The sequence below is a fragment of the Grammomys surdaster genome, unplaced genomic scaffold (assembly GCF_004785775.1).
Source record: "Grammomys surdaster isolate TR1022 unplaced genomic scaffold, NIH_TR_1.0 125749, whole genome shotgun sequence".
NCBI lineage: Eukaryota > Metazoa > Chordata > Mammalia > Rodentia > Muridae > Grammomys > Grammomys surdaster.
Genome location: NW_021620581.1, coordinates 3,197,721 through 3,217,679, shown reverse-complemented (window position 1 = coordinate 3,217,679; position 19,959 = coordinate 3,197,721). Strand labels below are relative to the sequence as shown.

The 19,959-nt window shown below is 35.5% G+C and overlaps 1 protein-coding gene across 1 annotated transcript in view; it reads right to left on the bottom strand.

The window, feature by feature from the left end:
- The window catches only part of Aff2 (AF4/FMR2 family member 2), a 486,558-nt gene that overhangs the window by 78,997 nt on the left and 387,602 nt on the right, over window positions 1–19,959 (bottom strand). The window contains exon 8 of the mRNA XM_028788421.1: window positions 6,060–6,097. Coding sequence (XP_028644254.1) covers window positions 6,060–6,097 — 38 coding nt within the window. The remainder of the gene's footprint in view (window positions 1–6,059; window positions 6,098–19,959) is intronic.

Sequence of the window (19,959 nt, the reverse complement as noted above, 5' to 3'; positions counted from 1 at the left end):
GAACAGCTATGCAAAATTATATAATAGGACTTTTTAAATCTTCAAAGTATTCATGGGTATTTAAAGTCAGTGTGTTTTTCCTAAATGGTAGTGGACACACTATGGAGTGTTTAGAAACATGGGGTTACCTATCAGAGCTTCTGTTGTCTCCTCTGAGCTCATGCATAGAATTTCTATCAAATTCCAGGGGTGAGGGTACTGGAAACTTGTGCAGCTTTTACTAGCTGCGAGGATGAATTTGGAAAGCTTTTGCATCTAATTGTAGCTATTTTTACCCTATAAAGTTACATATATTTTTACCATATAATTTTATATAGCTGTTTAGAGAAATACTTTTTGCCGTCTTCTCATTAATTGCCTATAAATAGAGATGATTAAACTAGATTGACTAGAGATTTATGAAGCATACTAGTGTGGGGACTTCACTGTTAAGATATGAGTGGGCCAGGTAATATTAAGTATGAGTGGAGCCTGCCTCTCTGGTGTGGCACATTGGAGACTACAGGGCTTTGCCTACAGGATTCAGAGGAAACCATACCTACAAGTTCTGTATTCTCACTGGGGTATGTACCAGAGGATGTTTGTAATCCTTAGAAATGATTTAGAATGTGATAGTAAAAGAAATACAGGAGATATTTTGTAGCTTCATGATTTGGAGTTTTCTTTACTTTCCATGAAACCTCTGAAAACAGCATGCTTAATTCAGGAACTCTCATTAAAGACTGGGTATGAATTATTAGGGCACTGGATTTCTCAAACTACCTATGGAGACAAGGCTTCTGTGTTGTCACTTACTTCATATGGACTCATCTTCCCATTCAACATACCATGATATATTTTCCAAAGTAAACATGTCCTCTGGCCAAACACATTTGAGAAACTCTTGGTAAAACAAATCTCAACTGAACAATCTATAGGACTTCTCTGGTCATATATTATATGAATGCGCACAGTAATGTTTCACCTATGTGCTGAACCTCCATAGTGCAACAATCATATTGTTCTAAAGACAAACTCAAAAGATCAGTGTCTGGAGGGTCCCAGTTGAGAACCCATTGTCTTATCACTATGAGTAAGGGTGATAACTCCATTACAGTTCTATATATCTGCAATATCCGTGCATGCAAAATCATTCAAAACAAATCTCTGAAAACTTACATAAGAGATCATTTCAGAGTATCAGCCCAACATGCTAAGAGCCACAATTATTTTCAACCCTACAGATCTCTTTTAACATATAACTATATAGGTTCTTGTCCTTTAATTCTCAAATGTAACACGTAGAAGTGATGGATGGGGATATAGTCATGTTTGTGCATGCAAACCAAGCAGACCTTTTTAAAACTATAATTATATGGGTTATTACTCTCTAATTCTCAAATGTAAAATTTAAAAATGAGGGATGAGAATTTATATGTGCCTTTCTGTGTATAAATAGTTGATATACTAACATATAATGATTGTAGCATGTATACATGCTACTTCAAATTGGATTAAAGCTCAAGAATGAGCATATTTATGAAACAAGTTTTTAAGCTTCTGTTTTTATTAAGATCTGGAGGACCAAATAAATAACCTTGCTGACATGTGGAGCAAGAAAGGAATAAGTTCAATTTCATATAGTAAGCTAATGTCAGCCTCAGGACTTGAACACTGGTATATTAATAATACCTAGGTGTCTAAATGACTAAAGTACTAATTAATTGTTCGTGTTCATTAGAAGAGAAGAGCTCTTTAATGCTATTTGACTCTACCAAACTAATTTCTTTCACTTGAGTTTTCACCATGGCCCTTCAGTACCTACACACCACTGGATAGTCACAATTCTTGATTTTCCCCACTACTCCTCAAAGGAGCATCTTAAACCAGTAGTATTTACACTCTTGATACAAATATTTCTCCTTCACCTTTCCACCCCTTACTTTAACAGTGCTAAGCATACCAGAGGCATCCATCACTCTTTTATTTAATTCTTTACAAAAGGATTTTTTATCATTGCTACTAGAAAATTTTCTACTCAAGAATTAGACTTGTGTCAGATTTACTCATGTATCTAACAACATCCATCACAATTCCTGGAATTCTGCTGGTCTTAATAAAAATACCCATTGCATGAAATAACAAATAGTAATACAAACAATGGTCAAGAAAAGCTTTCTGGGTCTTTTTTGTTTTCATTTTCAATATTGAAACAACCATATCTATAAGATAGATCAGTTTCCAAATAAAACTGTAATTCCATTATCCCTGTTGATTCTCACTAATTTGTGAAAGACAACCACCACATTCTGCAATGTTGTTAAAGTGCAAATGCAGGGGAAATTTTTATGCCTTCTTCCCTCTTTTTCTCTCTCAGCAGATGTCAACCTCAGATTCAACTTAGCTTATTAGTGCATGGATTTTAGCCAAAAGCAATTCACATTTTCATAAGTATACAATCACATATGTCTTAATAACAGAACTGTAGTTTTTTTCAAAAAATACATGTGATACGTCACATATGATGAGAGAAATCTGTACATCTCTCAGGCCTTGTTATTACAATGACAATCTTGGGAATGATTGCTGGAGCACTTTAATACACAAGTGAAAGCCTCTTCTCCCAACACATTACAGAGCTCTAGTATTATTACACCGTTCAAGTTTTGTTGTCACTGTGGTTCCATTATATAGAGAAATAAACCAGACATCTCTAGGCCTGATTGTTGATCTTAGGAACAATCACTTTGAGTCTTACTCTCAGAGTAATATTTAATGGTCAAGGTAAGGTCATTGTTATACATGGGGATACTATGCATTTACATTCCTTAGACATGTATATGTTTATTATCTTTTATATGAAATATTTACTAATGTTATTCCCACAGTGATGGAAGGAACATACACCCAGGAAATTATTGAAAATAAATTGAATGAGTAGCTGAAAAATATGGAGGGGTTGAACTTTTAAAGAGGAAACCGAGCAGTTAGTGGACCTAGTAAATAGTTTGCTACAATCCTAACAATCATTTATATAGCCTTAGCTAGATCTAGAAGTTATATAATTTATGAAAACCAATATGATCTTTCAATTGTGAAAGACTAGCAGTACATTGTAGATAAATGGTTTTTTGAGATATTATTGCCTGATTATGGATGATCTACTCATTGGATCCTCAATGAAGAGTGAATTGCTTTGTCTGTAAGGATAACTATGGGATATTTCAGTCCCAGAAAATCTTGAACACCCAATAATGGCTAATAATTGCTCATTAAATGTCTACTTACTATCTAATATCCCCCAATATAAAAGGCTTGGTAGTTTAACCTGTAGTGTCATTAAAAGGTGTTCTGCCTTTTCCTACTGGTCCAATTACACTCCAAGATAGTGAACATGTAATATGTAGACGTACATGGTAAGCACTTGTCACTCTATACAGTCTTTTTTAACTATTCAACTTTGCTACTGCAGTATAAAAACAAATACAAATAATATGCAAATGAAAGAATGAGTCTATATTCCAATTCCAATTTCATGTGTAGATAATGATATTGGAAAGTCATGTTAGTTTTCACATGTCTTGAAATATCCTTATTATATTTTGAATTTTTCTAAGTATTTGCCAAATTATGCACAAAAGTACTATATAAAATCTCATCAAGCAGTCATCTTCACAACTCTGTGTTTATATTTCAGTTTTTATTGATGCCACTAGACCTCAACTTCCACTGAGCATTCACTGAAAATTTCTACTTCGTGTTCCAAAAATGCAACCAAATGCTCATTCTAGCTAGAGACTTAAAGAGAAGTACTAAAATGAAAAGCAACTATAAAGAAGAAGAGCATTGTTGGCACATTTTTATACATGACATAAATAAGAGTAGTAGGGAGTACATGAGGACACAGATATAACATACAAGCTTCTATTGCCTAATGGTGGCAACCTACTAGGCTAGAACTAACAGCTTTGTTAACCCTCCAGGCAAGCTTCCCAGAAAGACCATTTTCTGAATTATGTGTAATCTACTCATTCATACAGAAAATGTGGGTCAAATTTTTGGTTATTTTTTGGGGGTGTAATGTACTGTATGTAACCACAATTTATTGACAGTCATTAGATATGAAGATCACTGCATATTAAACTTTAAAAACTCTTTTGTTGTTCTTCTGCCAGACAATGTAAATAATGCTGTAGAGTTTCTGCCCATAGAATGAGCTTGGGAATATGATTTTCTTCTTGAAGTGGCTGTGGCTGTCAACTGGATTTGATATTATGATTCAAAGTACACTAAACTAATACTGAATTATTTAATTAGAAGACATTTCCAAATACTTATCACTTTAACTTAACTTTATTACTAAGTAGACATTTTAAATGTACTTATGAGTAGAAAGATTTACAATACGTTGAGCCTTCCAAGTTTTCTATCTTCTTTTATACTTTAAAGAGCTAGTATTACAAAGAATCTACATTGTAAATTAATAAGAATTCACAAAATGTATAATTTTATGGAGGGCCAAATTTTGACAATGATCAGATAGAAAACAGTTTCTACTTCAGGTTGTTAGACTACAACACAATCCAGCCCCATAAAGAGACAATGGTCTGTTCTATCCATGCAATAATGAAGCTTGAACTCATTTCCTATAGGAAGAGCTTAAACTTGGAGTAACTGGGCAAGATTTATTCTCTTTTGACAGCCCTTGCCTTACCCCTTGTGACCTAAAGCACACATCTGTATGTGACCATACTTGAGAGAAGGGTATAGTCTGACTATAGGGGTAAAACATTACTAATGGACAACCGAGAAATGAATCTCTGGCCTCATTAGCACCATCTTCTATTCTGTATAGCTGTCCAGACACAGGCTTACAGTGGAATAGCTATCATAGTATACAGATAGAAAAGTAGCCAGGGTTCAGAGAAGATTTTAACCTCAACCATACAAGATTAAAAGCTCAGCTACTAAACTGGCTTCCATAGGATCAGTACAACACAATATACTTCCCTACTGTAGAGGGTCTTGAAAGGGCTACACAGAGGCAAGATTTTGTCAGCTAGGCAAAATAAAACTTAAGAGCACAGTATACATACAGTACCTCTGGAAAATGAATCAGGGTTTAGACTTAAGGGTATGCTAAATACTACCTGTATGATCTAGAAAAGCTAATTCTCTCACACTACAGGAACAACTTTCTTATTCTTGACATAGTTAATCCATTTTCCAAGAACTATAAAAAAAATCAATGCATGCTCCATTTCTGTATTTTGTACTAGCTATAATGGAAGTTTGCTGGCCTAAATTAATACATCCTTCCTAAACATGTTCTAGACCTGTAATAATCCAGTAACTACAGCAAGTCCTTTCTTGGCCATGTCCATGACCAGAATGGTATTCATCATAACATTGCAATCAAATGTCACAAACCAAAATGACAAGGCAGTCTTTCATTTTAATTTAAAAATCTCCCTTCTAGAAAAGACAGGATGCCTAACATGTACTATATTTAAAATAACACTGTATGTCTTATTTATAATTTGCATGTCCTACAAAATGGCTTAGTGATTGGTCTTTGTTAGCAACCACACTACACACCATTCAGTTAAATGCATTTTTACGAGCTTTTCATTAACAGAATACCAAATCCTTGATGCCAAGGTGCCACCCTCCCCACGTGGCTGGTGATCACTTGGCACATGTTCAGGCATTTACATCTCTGTCATAGGTCCAAGGTTTGCAATTAAAAATGTAATCTTTTAGCATGAGGAAAAAACCAAAGGCTTGAAGTAGTATGCATTGAATATGATTATAATAGTATTTGGAAACTATTCATGATGGCACATATTAATTTATGTAAACTGTGTAAACTCAGGGCATTTCCTCATCAGGGACACATGGAAAAAATACAAGCTGGTCCTTGCTCATTGGTGGGTGATTTACCCCTGTGTTTTGTTTTTGTTCTCAAATTGTCATGAGTAGAGATTAATGAAAAATACAAGTCATTTATGACCTTATTTTTCCCCATGCACAGAGTTCATTAAAATTAACATTTTCAACTAGCAAAAATAATAACTTACTTCACAGGATTATTCTTAGGTTTTGCCTTTTCAACAGCCTACAAACAGAGAGAAAAATGCAATTAGACAATATCAGCAGGCATAATTTTTGCAACTAGTAACCAAAACAATAAGCAGCATAAAATTAGAAAATGCCTTTTAGAAACACTAGAAGTGAATTAAACAGGCTCCCATGGATAAGCAGTGACACAGAAAACAATTTTCTTCCCCAGGGATGTAGTTACTCATCTAAGTGCTCAGACACATATGGCCATTGTCAGAGCACCTGGAAAATTTCAGCAGGAGCCATGCAAGTTGGTGGGTGCACAGGCAGATCTTGCCTTCCTAACCTTTACTCTAACTTTACCCCAGGTGGGCCTGATTGAGCTGTAATGACAGCACTGGGAGAGGAGGGAAAGAAATGGTTCCTCTATGACACAGGACTATTAACCTTAGTTTTCTTCTTGACACCTAGCCACACCTGCACCATGAGAGAGAGGCAAAAAAAAAGTGTTCATTTTCAAAATTACTTTTAGCAATAGACATTACAAAAGGGCGAGGAATTCCCAAATACTGAGATCAATTTTCTTCCCTTGGAACCTTTAGGAAAATATGCACCAAATCTCAAAATGAGGAAATTTCTGGGCCTCATGGCCTGAGTCACCTTAGACATGGAGACTGGTTCCAGTTTATTGCTGAACCCATTGATCTGTGTACAGTACATTTATCATTCATGAAAAGAGCTAGTGATCTTCACAGTATATTAGAAGAAACAACTCAGATCATCTGTCAACAGCCCTCTTATTTCTGTTTCCCTCTCCACAGGGATTTCATCTTCTTCAATTGTTCTGGAATTAAAATGTTGCTAAGCAACACAGCTGGGGGTGCTGATGGCAGAATGGCTACAGTCTATCAAACTGTTTAAGCACCTGGAAGGCCTAAGTGATGATTTTTTTCCATATATCTGTAACATAATTATGTAATCAGAAATAAACCTGTACTCTACTAGACTTTCTCAGGCTATCAGAATAACGTTTAATATGGAGAGCAAAGAAGCAGCAGCTTGACCACCTTCAGGCTTGTTCAGACATTTTTGAACAATATCCATTAAGGGACCTTGTTTGTGAATTGTGAAGTGAGTAGGGTCCAAGGGAGAGGAACAGTGCTGTAAATTAGAACACTGAGGCAATCATTTTAACAGTGCTACTCTTCACTCTGCACTTGACATTGTAGCTGATCACTAGTGAGATACAATATATTGAACTCTTTCCTCTTATGCCAAGTCAATGCATTTAATAGCAGCATGCAGTTCCCAGCATTCATACATTAGTGTTGGGAATCTAAGTCCTTATCTAAGCCCTTCTTACTTAAGCCTCAGTCTCTGTCACTATATAAAAACATCTGTTGATACTTGGCACTTATTTTGCCTTCATAGGCAAAAATCATTTTCTTACTACCTGTGCCTGAGGTGGTTTTTTTTTTTTTTTTGCAAGTCCTAGAAGAAGACAGGAAATGAGACAACAGGAGAAAATGAAAAAACAAAAACTGTGTCTGGCTTCTCCAAAGTCACATCTAATGTACACTGAGGACATGTGAGACCATTCTTATGCAATCCATGTAGACAAAAGTGTTAACACTGTTGATCATGAATTCTGTCAGGTCAAACAGGCAAAGGAAGAAACAGATGCTGTCAAGAAGTGCAATGATAATTAATCTTTCCTATGGTACTTATATTTGGTCTATATCAGCTTACATATTCCCCTCTGCCCCAATTTCCCTCTCTTCATGCTTCCCCTTCCCTCCCCTCTCCTTCCCCCCTCCACTTCCTGTCACTTTCCTTTGTGCTCTCTCTCTCCTGCCCTTGCTTTTTTTTCCCTCTTCCTTTCTGTTGGGAGCCAACACCTAGCCGAAAGCAGCTATCATCTTCACAGCCATCTCAAGCCATATACCCTGAAAAGAGACTTGTTTTTCAACAGCCTGCAACACTCTAATAAACATCATGTTTTTCTCACATATCTTGTTTTGCTGTTTAGTGCAACCAGCAGCTAGGGGCATGTGGTCTCCACATTGCTAGCTAGGCACACATGATATCCACGGTGTAAGGCACATGACGTAGTGCCTTCAGGTGTGCTTGTCCACGAGGGCAAGGCACGAGGTAAAGGGTATAAATACCCAGGATTTCCTTTCAATAAAAGAGAAACTTGAAGAGACTTGATCAGACTCCCTGTCTTGTCTCCATTCTTCGAATCTCTCATCCCCACTCTCTCTCTTGCTAGGCCCTGACCCGCAGACCGGAGCAGTAGAACGGGCAGTTACAAAGTGCCCCCCTCCCAATGTGAGGCAGCTTGGGCGGCTACACCTTTCCTCTCACTTTCTGTTACACCTCCCTCCTCCTGTCTTTTCCGGTTTCTTGACACCTCAAGTCCATCTGGTTAGGAATAAGGAGTGGTGGTAAGCTGAAAATGCATTACTATAGAAATCATATTAATTCCCTTTTCACAATTAAAATGCAAACAAGACTGTCCTAGAAGCTGTAAGTAATCATAACATAATAGGCACTGTTCCAGTAGTTTCTCTTGCTTGACGTGCTAAAGTGAGCATGGCACTGGCAGAGGAGTTAGAAGGGAGAAATCAAATTGGCAGTGCTAAATCAGCTTTGATTTGGAGACAGTTTTTGAAAATGTCTTCCCCTTCTTCTTTCACAACTGTTAATTTTACCCAGTTATTTTTCTCTGATCAGAAGAATGTTATAGGCCAGGTTCTTCCAAACATATGCCATTATATACAGCCATTGAAAGAACATAACTTCATTCAAATTATTTTTTTCTGGATTGCTTGGCTATCAATTGGAAATGTCTTATGCTAAGAAATTCGTTTCCTTTAAAAGGAACTTACAATCATTTCAATGTCTTACAGTTAAAGCCAAATATACTCATGTCAGCTTGTGTGCTCATGGGGATTTTCTAAACTAAATGGTGACAGGGAACCTATGTTAGGTGAGACATGACTCACAATTTATATTCTTCACATTTGCTGCAATTTGACTTTGTTATAGGCATGCTATGGGGGATTGTAATAGTAAGAAGATGTGGGGAAATTTTAATCCTTTTTTCAGATGCAAATTATGCATGCCTTTAAGAAGTAAAAGAATTACTCAATAGATTTTACAAGGAGAAAATTTTCTTCTTTGAAATAAGGAAATATAAAAAGGCAATTCGCACATTCCAGATACATGTGGCAGGATGTGAGACATGTAAAAGGAAGTAAAATAAAAGGAAATGATGTACTGTAATACATCAAGCATTAAGAAAGTCACAGCTGAATTTAAGTTTAAAGACATACATTCAGCTAATTTAAACTGATTGGAAAAATGAATAGTCAATATTTCAGTTATGTTACTTTAATTTAAAATGTCTATGTGCTTTGAAAAGCCTGTATTCTTATTTTGCAACATATTTCTATGACATGATATATATCTGAACAAGGAGGACATTCTCATGTAAAGAAGAATCACGAAATAATTAGAATCTATACTGACATGATGAGAGTTACTGTGCTGTACAGTAGTGCCCAATCTCTTGGCATTGTCATGTGCAAACGTGTTAAGCTTTTTTGTAGCTACATTGAAGTACATGTTGCCTCTGGGCCATAGGTTAGAGCTACCTCTTAGTAGAAGAGTAAGTTACTGGAAATGTTAATAAGCTAAGTTGTGGTTCTAGTTTTTCTACTTATGGTATTAGCAAAAGACTATAACTCTGAACTCCAGTTTGCCCCTTTTGATAACGAACACAATCATTCCCATCCTTTCTATATTAGTGGCTATTGTTAGCACTCAACATTGCTAACTCAACATTCTGATGGCTATGCTCAAAATGTCAGTAGGCTAAGTAAATACCTGCACATCATTTGTGAGTGCTTTCTACAAAGGAGTTGGTGAATTGAGATTAATGGTGAGATTATTAGTGGATTTACTAAGTAGTGGTCAGGTCCCTGTATCAGCTATATGGAGTTACTGCCATGAGAATAAAAAAATATTACTATACTGCTTTCTCAATATCAGGAATAGCTCTAAGATGAAAATAATGGTCCTGTCTAGAAAGTAGTATTAACAGAAGACTCTGGGTTACTGAGGAGACATACCCATAAAGAAACAGGTGAGGGCTTTCTACCATTGTATAGGTATGGATCTTCCATGATTCTTGGAACTTGATGGCAGAACACTCAGGGAACTGGAGGTAGGGGTGTGAGTCCCAAGTATGTTTACATACCACTCAAATCTCTCTCTTCTTCTCCTTTCCTTTCTTTCTTTCACTCCTTTCTCTTATTGAAGCCTAGTATGATTGACTGGTCCTTGGTGTTCTTTGAGCTAGACTCTTACTGCACAGCCTAGTCTGGCATCGAACAAGTGATCTCCCTGCTTCTGTCTTCCAAATATGGTGATTACAAATTCATGCCACCGTACTCAGCTCACTGAATCCTTATTTTCAGGTTATCTAGCCTTCAGAAATCTCTCCTTCTACAACTCACATCATCATGGATACTCTTCACTTTCACTACCACTTTATGCAAAACATATTGAAAAAGAACCATATGTCAGGGAGAAGGTACTTCTCTTATTCTAAGGAATGTTTATTATCTGAGTCATACTTCATTACCAGCATTGTACTATCCAAGGTATCCCACTAAGCAACAAATTTATTTCCCTAGGATGGAAGATGCGGACAGGCTCATAGCTGCTTATTCTTTAAATCTCCTTTCTTAAAAGTAAGAATTTTTTTTCTCTATTTTCTATAGAGAAACCATTCATTGCACTAAAGCTAAAATGGTCACGGACCATACTGTGTCACAAGAAGCACAAGATGTGAAGTTCTTACCACAGAAAAGAAGAAATGAAGGGCAGTAAGTGGCTACCTAGTGAGCACCATCTACAACAGCGTACATAACATTTTGAGGAAGAAAATGCTACATATAAGCAACTTAGAAAATTTGCTAGTCATTTTCTCCATAATGCTAAAAATTAAAAAAAAATACTTTAGGGTAATTTTGACCTTGTGATTATGAAGAATTATAGTCTTTTTCCATTAGACCGTAGAGAATTTAGAGAGTTTTGGGAGGCTTTTCAGAAGGAAGACCTGAATAGTTACATCCAGACTTGTACATTATGCATCTTCTGTGAACTATAGAAAAAAGATAATGCTATATAGTCTCTTAATGTTGAGGCTGAGTACTCAAAGTGAGTACTCAGATGGCTTGGGGATATTGTCCCAGTGAACTCGTTTAATAATGATATGTACTCTAGTACTGTTTTGTTCTGGACTAGATAATACTGTTAGCCAAACCTAAAATATTATTTTATTAGTATTTCTGTGCGTAATTTTTACTTTCCCACTTATATGCTTTTCTCTGTCATTCTTAGGCATATGTGCCTAAGTTGAATTTTTATGCTTCTCAGTAAAAAGGGAAAATTCAATCATTCAGATAATTTCAAATAACTGCACATCAAGCAATGCACCACCAAGATCAATAATTGTATTGGTTTTATATTTTTTATTGCTACCCATTTCTCTCTCTCTATTTCTCTCTCTTAACTTTTTACACAGTTGTGCTGCATGATATATTTATGTCTCATCCTAGAGACATACATTGGTAAATTCATTGATTACCTTAGTTCAGCAAAGAACACCTTTATTGACAAATGGACTCATCAGAAAGGAATTTAGATGGCTTCAAATAAATGCCTACAGAACTAGCTAAATCACCTGAAAAGATGTATACTGAGAACACTTGCCCAAATATAACAATGTATTTCACTTGAATGAGTAAAATAAGAAGAGACATTGTATTCTGGAGACTGGGGTTTCAACTAGCATAAAGTATACACAGTCAGGAGGAAAGAGTAAGGAAAAGAAAATGTCACTCAACTTATACAGAATCTGATTCTTGGCTGTATTCAGGACTTTACATCCAGGGACTATAAAGATGCCACTTATAACTGTACTTTAGTGGAACCTGGAAGCAACCATGAAAGCTTTACTATACATATAGGGAGCAGGAATTTTGGAGGAAAGATTGTACGTTTGTACTCTTTTGTATACTTAAAATGCTTATGCTTTTTACTCTTGCTATAAATAGAAAAGCAAACACGGAAGCCTAAGAATGAGGTAAAGTCTCTGTTCCATTTAGGACATGATCCACCACCATGTTCAGAGTGTTGGGTAAGAACATATTTGACACCTATACAGAACCATGTTTTGCATCTAATAGTCAATAAACACTCACTATAGAAATAAGTCCAGGATATTTGCAGTTCACAAGGGTTGAATATTGAATTCTGGGTTTGATAGAGTGCCCTGACAGAATTCAGGCTCCATATAAGTGGAAGCAAAGGTCTGTGGGAGTTGAGATAAGTGTATGTGATGTTTCTAGGCTCATATGTATGTGAGTTCATCCTACTATTAAACACAAGACTCTTATTAACATTGCAAAGAGGAAGGGCTCTCAGTAGTACTTCTATTGCACTTGGTGTCATATAGTTTTCTGTACCTTCCTCTTCTGGCATTTACTGCCATGCTTCATGCTTATTATCCCTCTTTATCCTGTGGTCCCTGCCTTCTTACTGTTCCATTATTCCCTTATTCTTACCAAGTTTTATGCTCTTTTGCTGGAGGAATCTTTTAGAGTCCAATTTGATCATGTTACTCTCCTTTTTAGAATCTGGGGTGGGGCTATAGCTTAGAACTAAGCATAAGGTGAATATATAACTTCAAGTCACAGCTGAACAACTAAACAAACACATTGCTCAGTAAATCACATATCAACCTCCTACCCTGACTTTTAAGACTCTGCCTATGGCCATTGATGATTAAACAGCTGCTCTGTCTGACTTGATTCTAGGTATATTTTAGTAAAATGGCAACTAGTTTTCTAGTGCCTGTCCAAAGATGATGTGATAATAGGATTCAGAAATATATGCTTTCATAAAGGCTTATTCCCTTACACTGTCTCTTGTGAAGAGTAACAAGCCATATGTCAGCTGATAATTTCTTCTAAAGCTTAAATTTTGGCTTATTATAACTAAGTGGAAAATGTATTGTTATTTGTGAAGAAACATGTCTCCCAATTAAAGTTATTTGTTGATACTAATTTTCTTCTAAGAAAGTACAGAGACAATCTCAATATGGGCTAGACATGTTCATTTTCCCATTAGCGGAGGCAATGGAAATGGCACTTGGACACTCTTCTCCTGCTGTTTATGGCTTTAAAACATCAGGTTTTCTTTCTCCCAACCAATTTAAGTCCTCTTTTCACCCATACTAAAGCAACAATCAAACAATGACATATGGACTTTCCATAGAAGACAGTTAATACAATAACAGAGGCTCTCTCTCTGTATGAATGTTAGAAAAACTTGGGCAATGTGTTTATAGTAGACAGAAGATACTCAGTGTTTCTTATTTTCCAAAGCATACATGAGTGTACATGCTGCTGATGAAATAACTTTATCATTTGCACACTAGTATGATCAGTTTTTCTGTCCCTCAGAGCACATTATGCTCAAGGTGAAGAGGCTACATCAATTTTTAGCCCATATATTTACTGAGGGGATTGTACTCAGCTTCCATATTGGAAAACTGAGGCAACTGGAGTCAAATTTCTCTTTATCATTTTCAAGTCTAACATCCTGCATTTTAACAGGCACATGTATGACTCAGAGCTAAATAGGGAACCTGTCTGTCTCCATTAGGAAACTAATAAGCTTGAGCAAATTGGTAAATTTTTAGTGAAATGATCTAAAAACTCATTGTAAATATATTCTTTGAGATACCAGTGTGCTTTTATATATTTTGCAAGTTATTTATTTATTTTTTAAAAATCTACTAAGACACTTGTATTTTTAATGGCTAATGTTAGAATTTTAGCTGTCTGGAATTTGGACAGCTCTTTTGTATATTTAAATTGCTTACTCTCTTTACTCTTGCTATAAATAGAAAAGTAAACATGGAAGCCTAAGAATGAGGTAAAGTCTCTGTTCCATTCAGAACATGATCCACTACCATGTTTAAAGCTTGTCTTGTTGCTTTGCTAGCAGATGTTCAATACTTGGTGAGAGTGTAGGATAAGAACATATTTAACACCTATACCAAATCCTCAGTCATTTTCATTTCAAAGCCAGCATATCAACTTAAACATCTTATATCTTTAATTTGGAAATCTTTTATTACTAGTATATATGAGAGATGTTCATATTTCTGTAATACAGTCTAGAATTTTGATTAAAATCAAAGCTTGGAAACTTCCCATAAACTCAAGCACATGTGGTACATTTCCCAGAGCTTGCTTACTAATGACTCCAAGATGGAACTTGTAGGCTTCACCCATGCACTAAGACAAAAGCTGGGGAGATAAAGGGCTTTGAGAAAACTAGCAAAATTGAGTCAAAAGTAGTAGGGTGAGAGCACAGACATGATGATCACTGCTCTTTGGCCACTTTTTTCAGCTTAGGGTCAGTGACAAAAGAAATATGGTCATGTCTCTTCCTTCTGACACTTCAATTCAGATGTACTGTGCATATAGTGATCTGTAGCTTCTCAGAGATGGTTGATATGGTCTACTGCCATAAATTTTACAGAGGCAAATATATGATGTGTTTTTGTGGATGGAAAGTCCATATGATCATCTTGTCATATGTGAACGTAATCTATTCAGACATTAAATATATTATTTGTTTCTGCTTGGATCTAGGACAAGCACTTTACCATGACAAATATCTGATTTAAATTTACTATGAAGAAAGTATCATGCTAAGCAAAAGAAGTATTTGATTTACAATAAATATGTCCATAGATAGATAATTTATAAAATATCATGGACAATAACTAGGACATGGTTACTACTGATGATCTGACAAACACACCATGTAAAATTGTTGTACTTCAATACCTCTTTGCATGCTCAAGGCATTCCATTATATAGAGATAACAAGCCAAAATATTTGGTACTAAAAATGGAAAAAACATAATTACAATGAAAATATTCAGCATATGGGTTTCTAAATAGTCACAGATTTGCCAGAAGCATATTAAAAATCATACCATGCAAGCCTTAAGCATTTTTTATTAATCTAGTCTCTATGCTAATACAACCAAATGGAAAACAATCTTGGGAATATGAAAGCCAATGTTATTCTATTAACCTTGTATGTTTTCCTATTTACTTTCTTGTCTTTAACGAATAAATTAAAATGTCCTGTTTTTCTCTAATTGCTGGGTAGTTTTACTATCACAATGTATGGATTTCATTCAGTTATATCTTGTAACCTCAACAGCCCCAACTCTATCATTTTATGGGCATTTCAATGAAAAGTAATGACAGATAAACTGTTTACATTAAAAGAGTCTATTAAAGTTATTTTGTAGCCAGTTTCAACCTAATCCATCTGCTGTTTCTCTAGCTCTGACAGGCTGACCTCTCTTGCTGTGTTTGCCTTATTGATGTCATTATAGAAGAGGCCTTCCCTAGCCTTTCTGCCGATAACAAAGTAAATGGAAATGTGGTGAAACCTTTGGGAGGTAACAACTTGTTCAGCACGATGAGGGAGAACCATGGCCACAAAACAGGAATGATTACAGCAGGGAAGAGTATCTGTTGTCATAACTAATGTATTCACTACAGCATATCAACTATCCAAAGAACAAGCAGATAGCATGAGTAAAATGTATTGCATTATTTTCACTAGCAATTTTTCTACATAAAAACAGGCTTTCAGTTTAAGTTGGCTAATGTATTTGGGAAGTTCAGTATATGCGTAAGCAGCTCATGCAGACCTGAATGCCCAGCGTTTGCACTCTTAGCAATTTTGTGCCATTTGAAAGTATTTAAAAAATAGTAACCTAACCAGAAGAGAGCCCAGCAATGAGCAAATGGTTTATATATAAAACTAAAATCAAGAATTGGGATTGAAAGCAAACTTTTATTTGTGTGAGATTGTTCTACATCTACAAAAAAAATGACATAAAATAATGAAGTAAAAGTTAAGGTAAAAAAAAATTTTTTTCTATAAAGCTGATGTGTTGGAGATAGAGCTCTATTCCATTGTAGCTGGAAAGTACACATAATCTCCACTAACAAGCTTTCAACTGGTACATGTTTCAGAGTATCAGGATAGTTCTTATGCAACTAAAGAAATTTGGGTACATTGGAAATACTTAGATACTATATCCAGACATTAGAATGTTTTTGTTCTCAAAGAAGGTTTGAAATGTTTGGCTATTTATTTTTAAGAAATTAAAACAAGCTAATACAATTTTTTTTTCAGAATATAGACCAATTTGCCCCTTTTGGGGAATATTTTCAAATTATATACCACCTAATTTATTATAAACTATATGCTTTTAAAACACTAACAAACACACAACCCCTCGGCTTAGCTACAGTTCTTTGGCTAAACCAAGTCATTAACTGAAAATTTCCACTCACATTAAGTGTCTTGAACTTCTAAGTGGGCTAAATGAAGTCTATGGTTTCAATCTGATCCATATTATAAAAAGATAACATTACTGTTAAAATGTCTTAATGGCAGTTTCTAGAAGTAAATGTGTGTGTGTGTGTGTGTGTTGTGTATATTCTGAGGTGAATTGGGTGGCTATGAGGGAGCCATGTCCTTGTGTGAGTAGGCTTCACATACTGGACATGACAGATCCTGCATCCAGAAGATAGCAAACCACAAGACTTGGACCTAGGAAGGTCAAAATACTATCAATGCTATCAATCAGTGAAATGATAAGCAGGTTATTACCTTGTTCTATGAATATATACTGGACACATTTTAGAGTCTGCTGCTGTACATTTGAAAAGTCTTTAGAACCAGACAAATTCTAGAGTGCTTAAAACTTTAAAGGCAGCAATTTTAATAATCTTGTCAATACAATTCTTTTGTTTTAAAAAAAACCAGTTGAGACTGATTAGCCTGCTAATATTGCAAGCAAAGCACAGGGTCTATATCTTTAGATCTTTTATTGAACTGCAAGCACAGCATCAATAACTGCTTCTCAGCTGTAAATGAAAATTGATTTCAGCTTTAACTCTTCATTTTCAGGGGTTCTCTTAATCGCAAGAAATGTAAGAAGAAAATTTTGACAAAAAAGGAAACAGAAGGTTTAGTCAGGGCCATGCAGAGAACATGGTATGTCCCCATTCGTATGCAGCTCATCCCCTTGTATCCAGCCACTTCCTGACTGAACACCAGTAAGCTGATCATTGCACAATTTCTTGCTCTAGCTGATTGACTTGAAAGTGGAAATTCAGTAAGTTTTGCAAGGGGAAGGCTGGAGATGAGAATATATCTGTACTATCAACACTCTCAGATGACAATTAAAAATTCTATCAATCATCTGGGTGAATGACATTAAAACCATTCCACTAACATCCAACTGGTCAACTGGTTTTTCTCTTCCTTCTTTTCTTCCTTCCTTCTTTCCTTTCTTTCTTTCTTTCTTTCTTTCAAACACTATATTGTTACAAAAATGTTCACACAAACACTAAATACAAAGAATTGTTTCTTATACCAACACTGTTCCTGGAACTTTCTAATGTTCAATATGAACTCTAAGTGGTATTTACATCTTATTTGGGATTATTTTCTGAGGTAAACAGTGGAAATATGGCATTTCATAGGCCTGTAAGACTATTTCTGGGAGCAGAGCAGCAGCTATTTCAGAAAAGGAAGAGACAAACTGAATTCAATATGTGTGATTCAACTGTCTATCTATATCATTTCTTGGAAGAAAAATTTCCAGAGACATGTCATTTTCTGGAGGACTTGATATAGTGTCATTGATGACCTTATATCTGGAGATGCTTACTTAAAAGTTGTCAGGACTCAAGGGAGTTAAGGTTGTTCACACTTGACAGATATCTTTGAATGTCAGTTAGGACATTTAATCTAGTTCTTAGTAAAGCCTATGGACACCTAAGCCAAAAGGAAGAGTAATGTCTATTCTCTTGTATATCTAAGAGAGAATTTCAGTTAATGCTAAATGGGCCACAAGGAAGGATAACTACATACTTTTCATACTTACAGTTTTCTGCATACGTTCTCATAGCTAAGCTTTGTCTGATCTTCACAACACTCCTATGAATTAGACAAGACTATTTTATCCTAATTTACTTGCAGGAAATCTGAGATTTCAGGATGTTTGGCAATTTCCCTAAATGTGATATAATTAGTATGTATGAAGTAGGACTTATTATCAGGCTTCTTCATTCCAGAAACTACACTCCTAATGATTACACTTTTAATTTCTCATGGCCAGGCACACACAACTAATAAACATTAAGACAAGATAGATTTTTTTCATTCAAGTTTGCCACATGCTGAGTATTTTTCATGTTCCTAATTCAGCAGTTCTCTTTATCTTCCCATTCTTTTTAAGAAAGGGAAAGTGGAGAGACCTAGCATTTCCAAGCATTCTAGACTATTTAGATAATCAGATGTAACAATAACAATGCTGAGTATCATGTAAAGTGACGAGTATCTGCCATGCCCTAACCTTTAGTGTCAAGTTCTTCGATATGTATTGGCTCATTTTTCGCATTGAATCTACTATGACTCAACGAGTAGGTAGTACTGTTATCTTTATTTTATAGAAACTAGATCTTTTGCTAGAATTCATTCAGTTTGAACATGTTAAGGCTAGAATTAAAACATATATCTTTTCAGCTACAAGACTGCCCCCACACTTACTTTTTGATAAGTGTCTTAGCATAGGTACACCATCTTAGAGCACTGTGAATTCATGTTAACATCCCTCAAAGTCCAGATTAAGAAGCAAAATGCAGTAGGGATGTAGAGAAAACACATTTCTTTTTGTGTATGTGAAATGCATCCTCATGAGGCCTCGGGAGGTAGAATGGTCCCAATAGTGAGATAAATGACTAGAGCCATATTATCTACATGGCCCAGTGGTACCCAGATGAAAACTATGCCTATGGTTCCTTTATTAGCAACAAACATAAAATTAACATGAGACCCAGTGTTTCTACTTCTTTTTCATGCTAAAAGGAGGCAACATAAGTGTCCGTGAAAACAGTTTGCCTTAAGTACATACAACAGCACTAGATAGTAGCCAAAAGGCAGAACTGACTAAAATATTGTGAAGAGATGAACAGATAAACAAAATGTGCTTCATTCAAACAATAGAATATTGTTTTGCCATAAAACTAAATGAAGTGTTACTATATTGTACAACCTTAAATAACTTAGAAACAAATCATTGTAGTAAGTAAAGATCCTAGATATTAAAAAGGCCCAATATTGTATCATCCCATTATACGGAATAGGCAAATCTATAAAGACAAAAAAGTAGATTAGTGAGTAATCTTCATGGGCTAAGTGAAAGGAGGAATGAGTATACTTTATGTGTATTGAATTTCCATTTGGGACAATGAAAATATTTTGGAGTTGGTGATGGATATACCTGTTTGTCAGTGTACTGAATGTCACTAAACTATGAGTTTATAATTTCTAATTTTATGTTTTATAATATTTAAAATAATAAATAGAAAACAGTTTTAAGTCATATATTCTTGGAAAAGAATGCTAAGCTCCATAAATCCATAGTTCACCAAATGTTCTCATTAATACCAAATAACTATAGCTTTCTAAGTCTCTTAACTTGTCTCAAAACTCTCCCAAGCAGCTCATCTGTGAACATTTGCCATCTTGTAAGTACTTCCTGTTCATCAAACTCAACTATAATACTTTGCTGTACTGTGTTTCTCCCACTTCAGATCTCTTATTCAATGAAATATCTTTAGCCTCCTGAAGAAAGGCATGTCTGATCAGAAGACAACAGGCCATAGGAGCTCCTAATTTATCATTCCTGAGCATCCATAGGTATTAGCACTTTATATAGTATCAGCA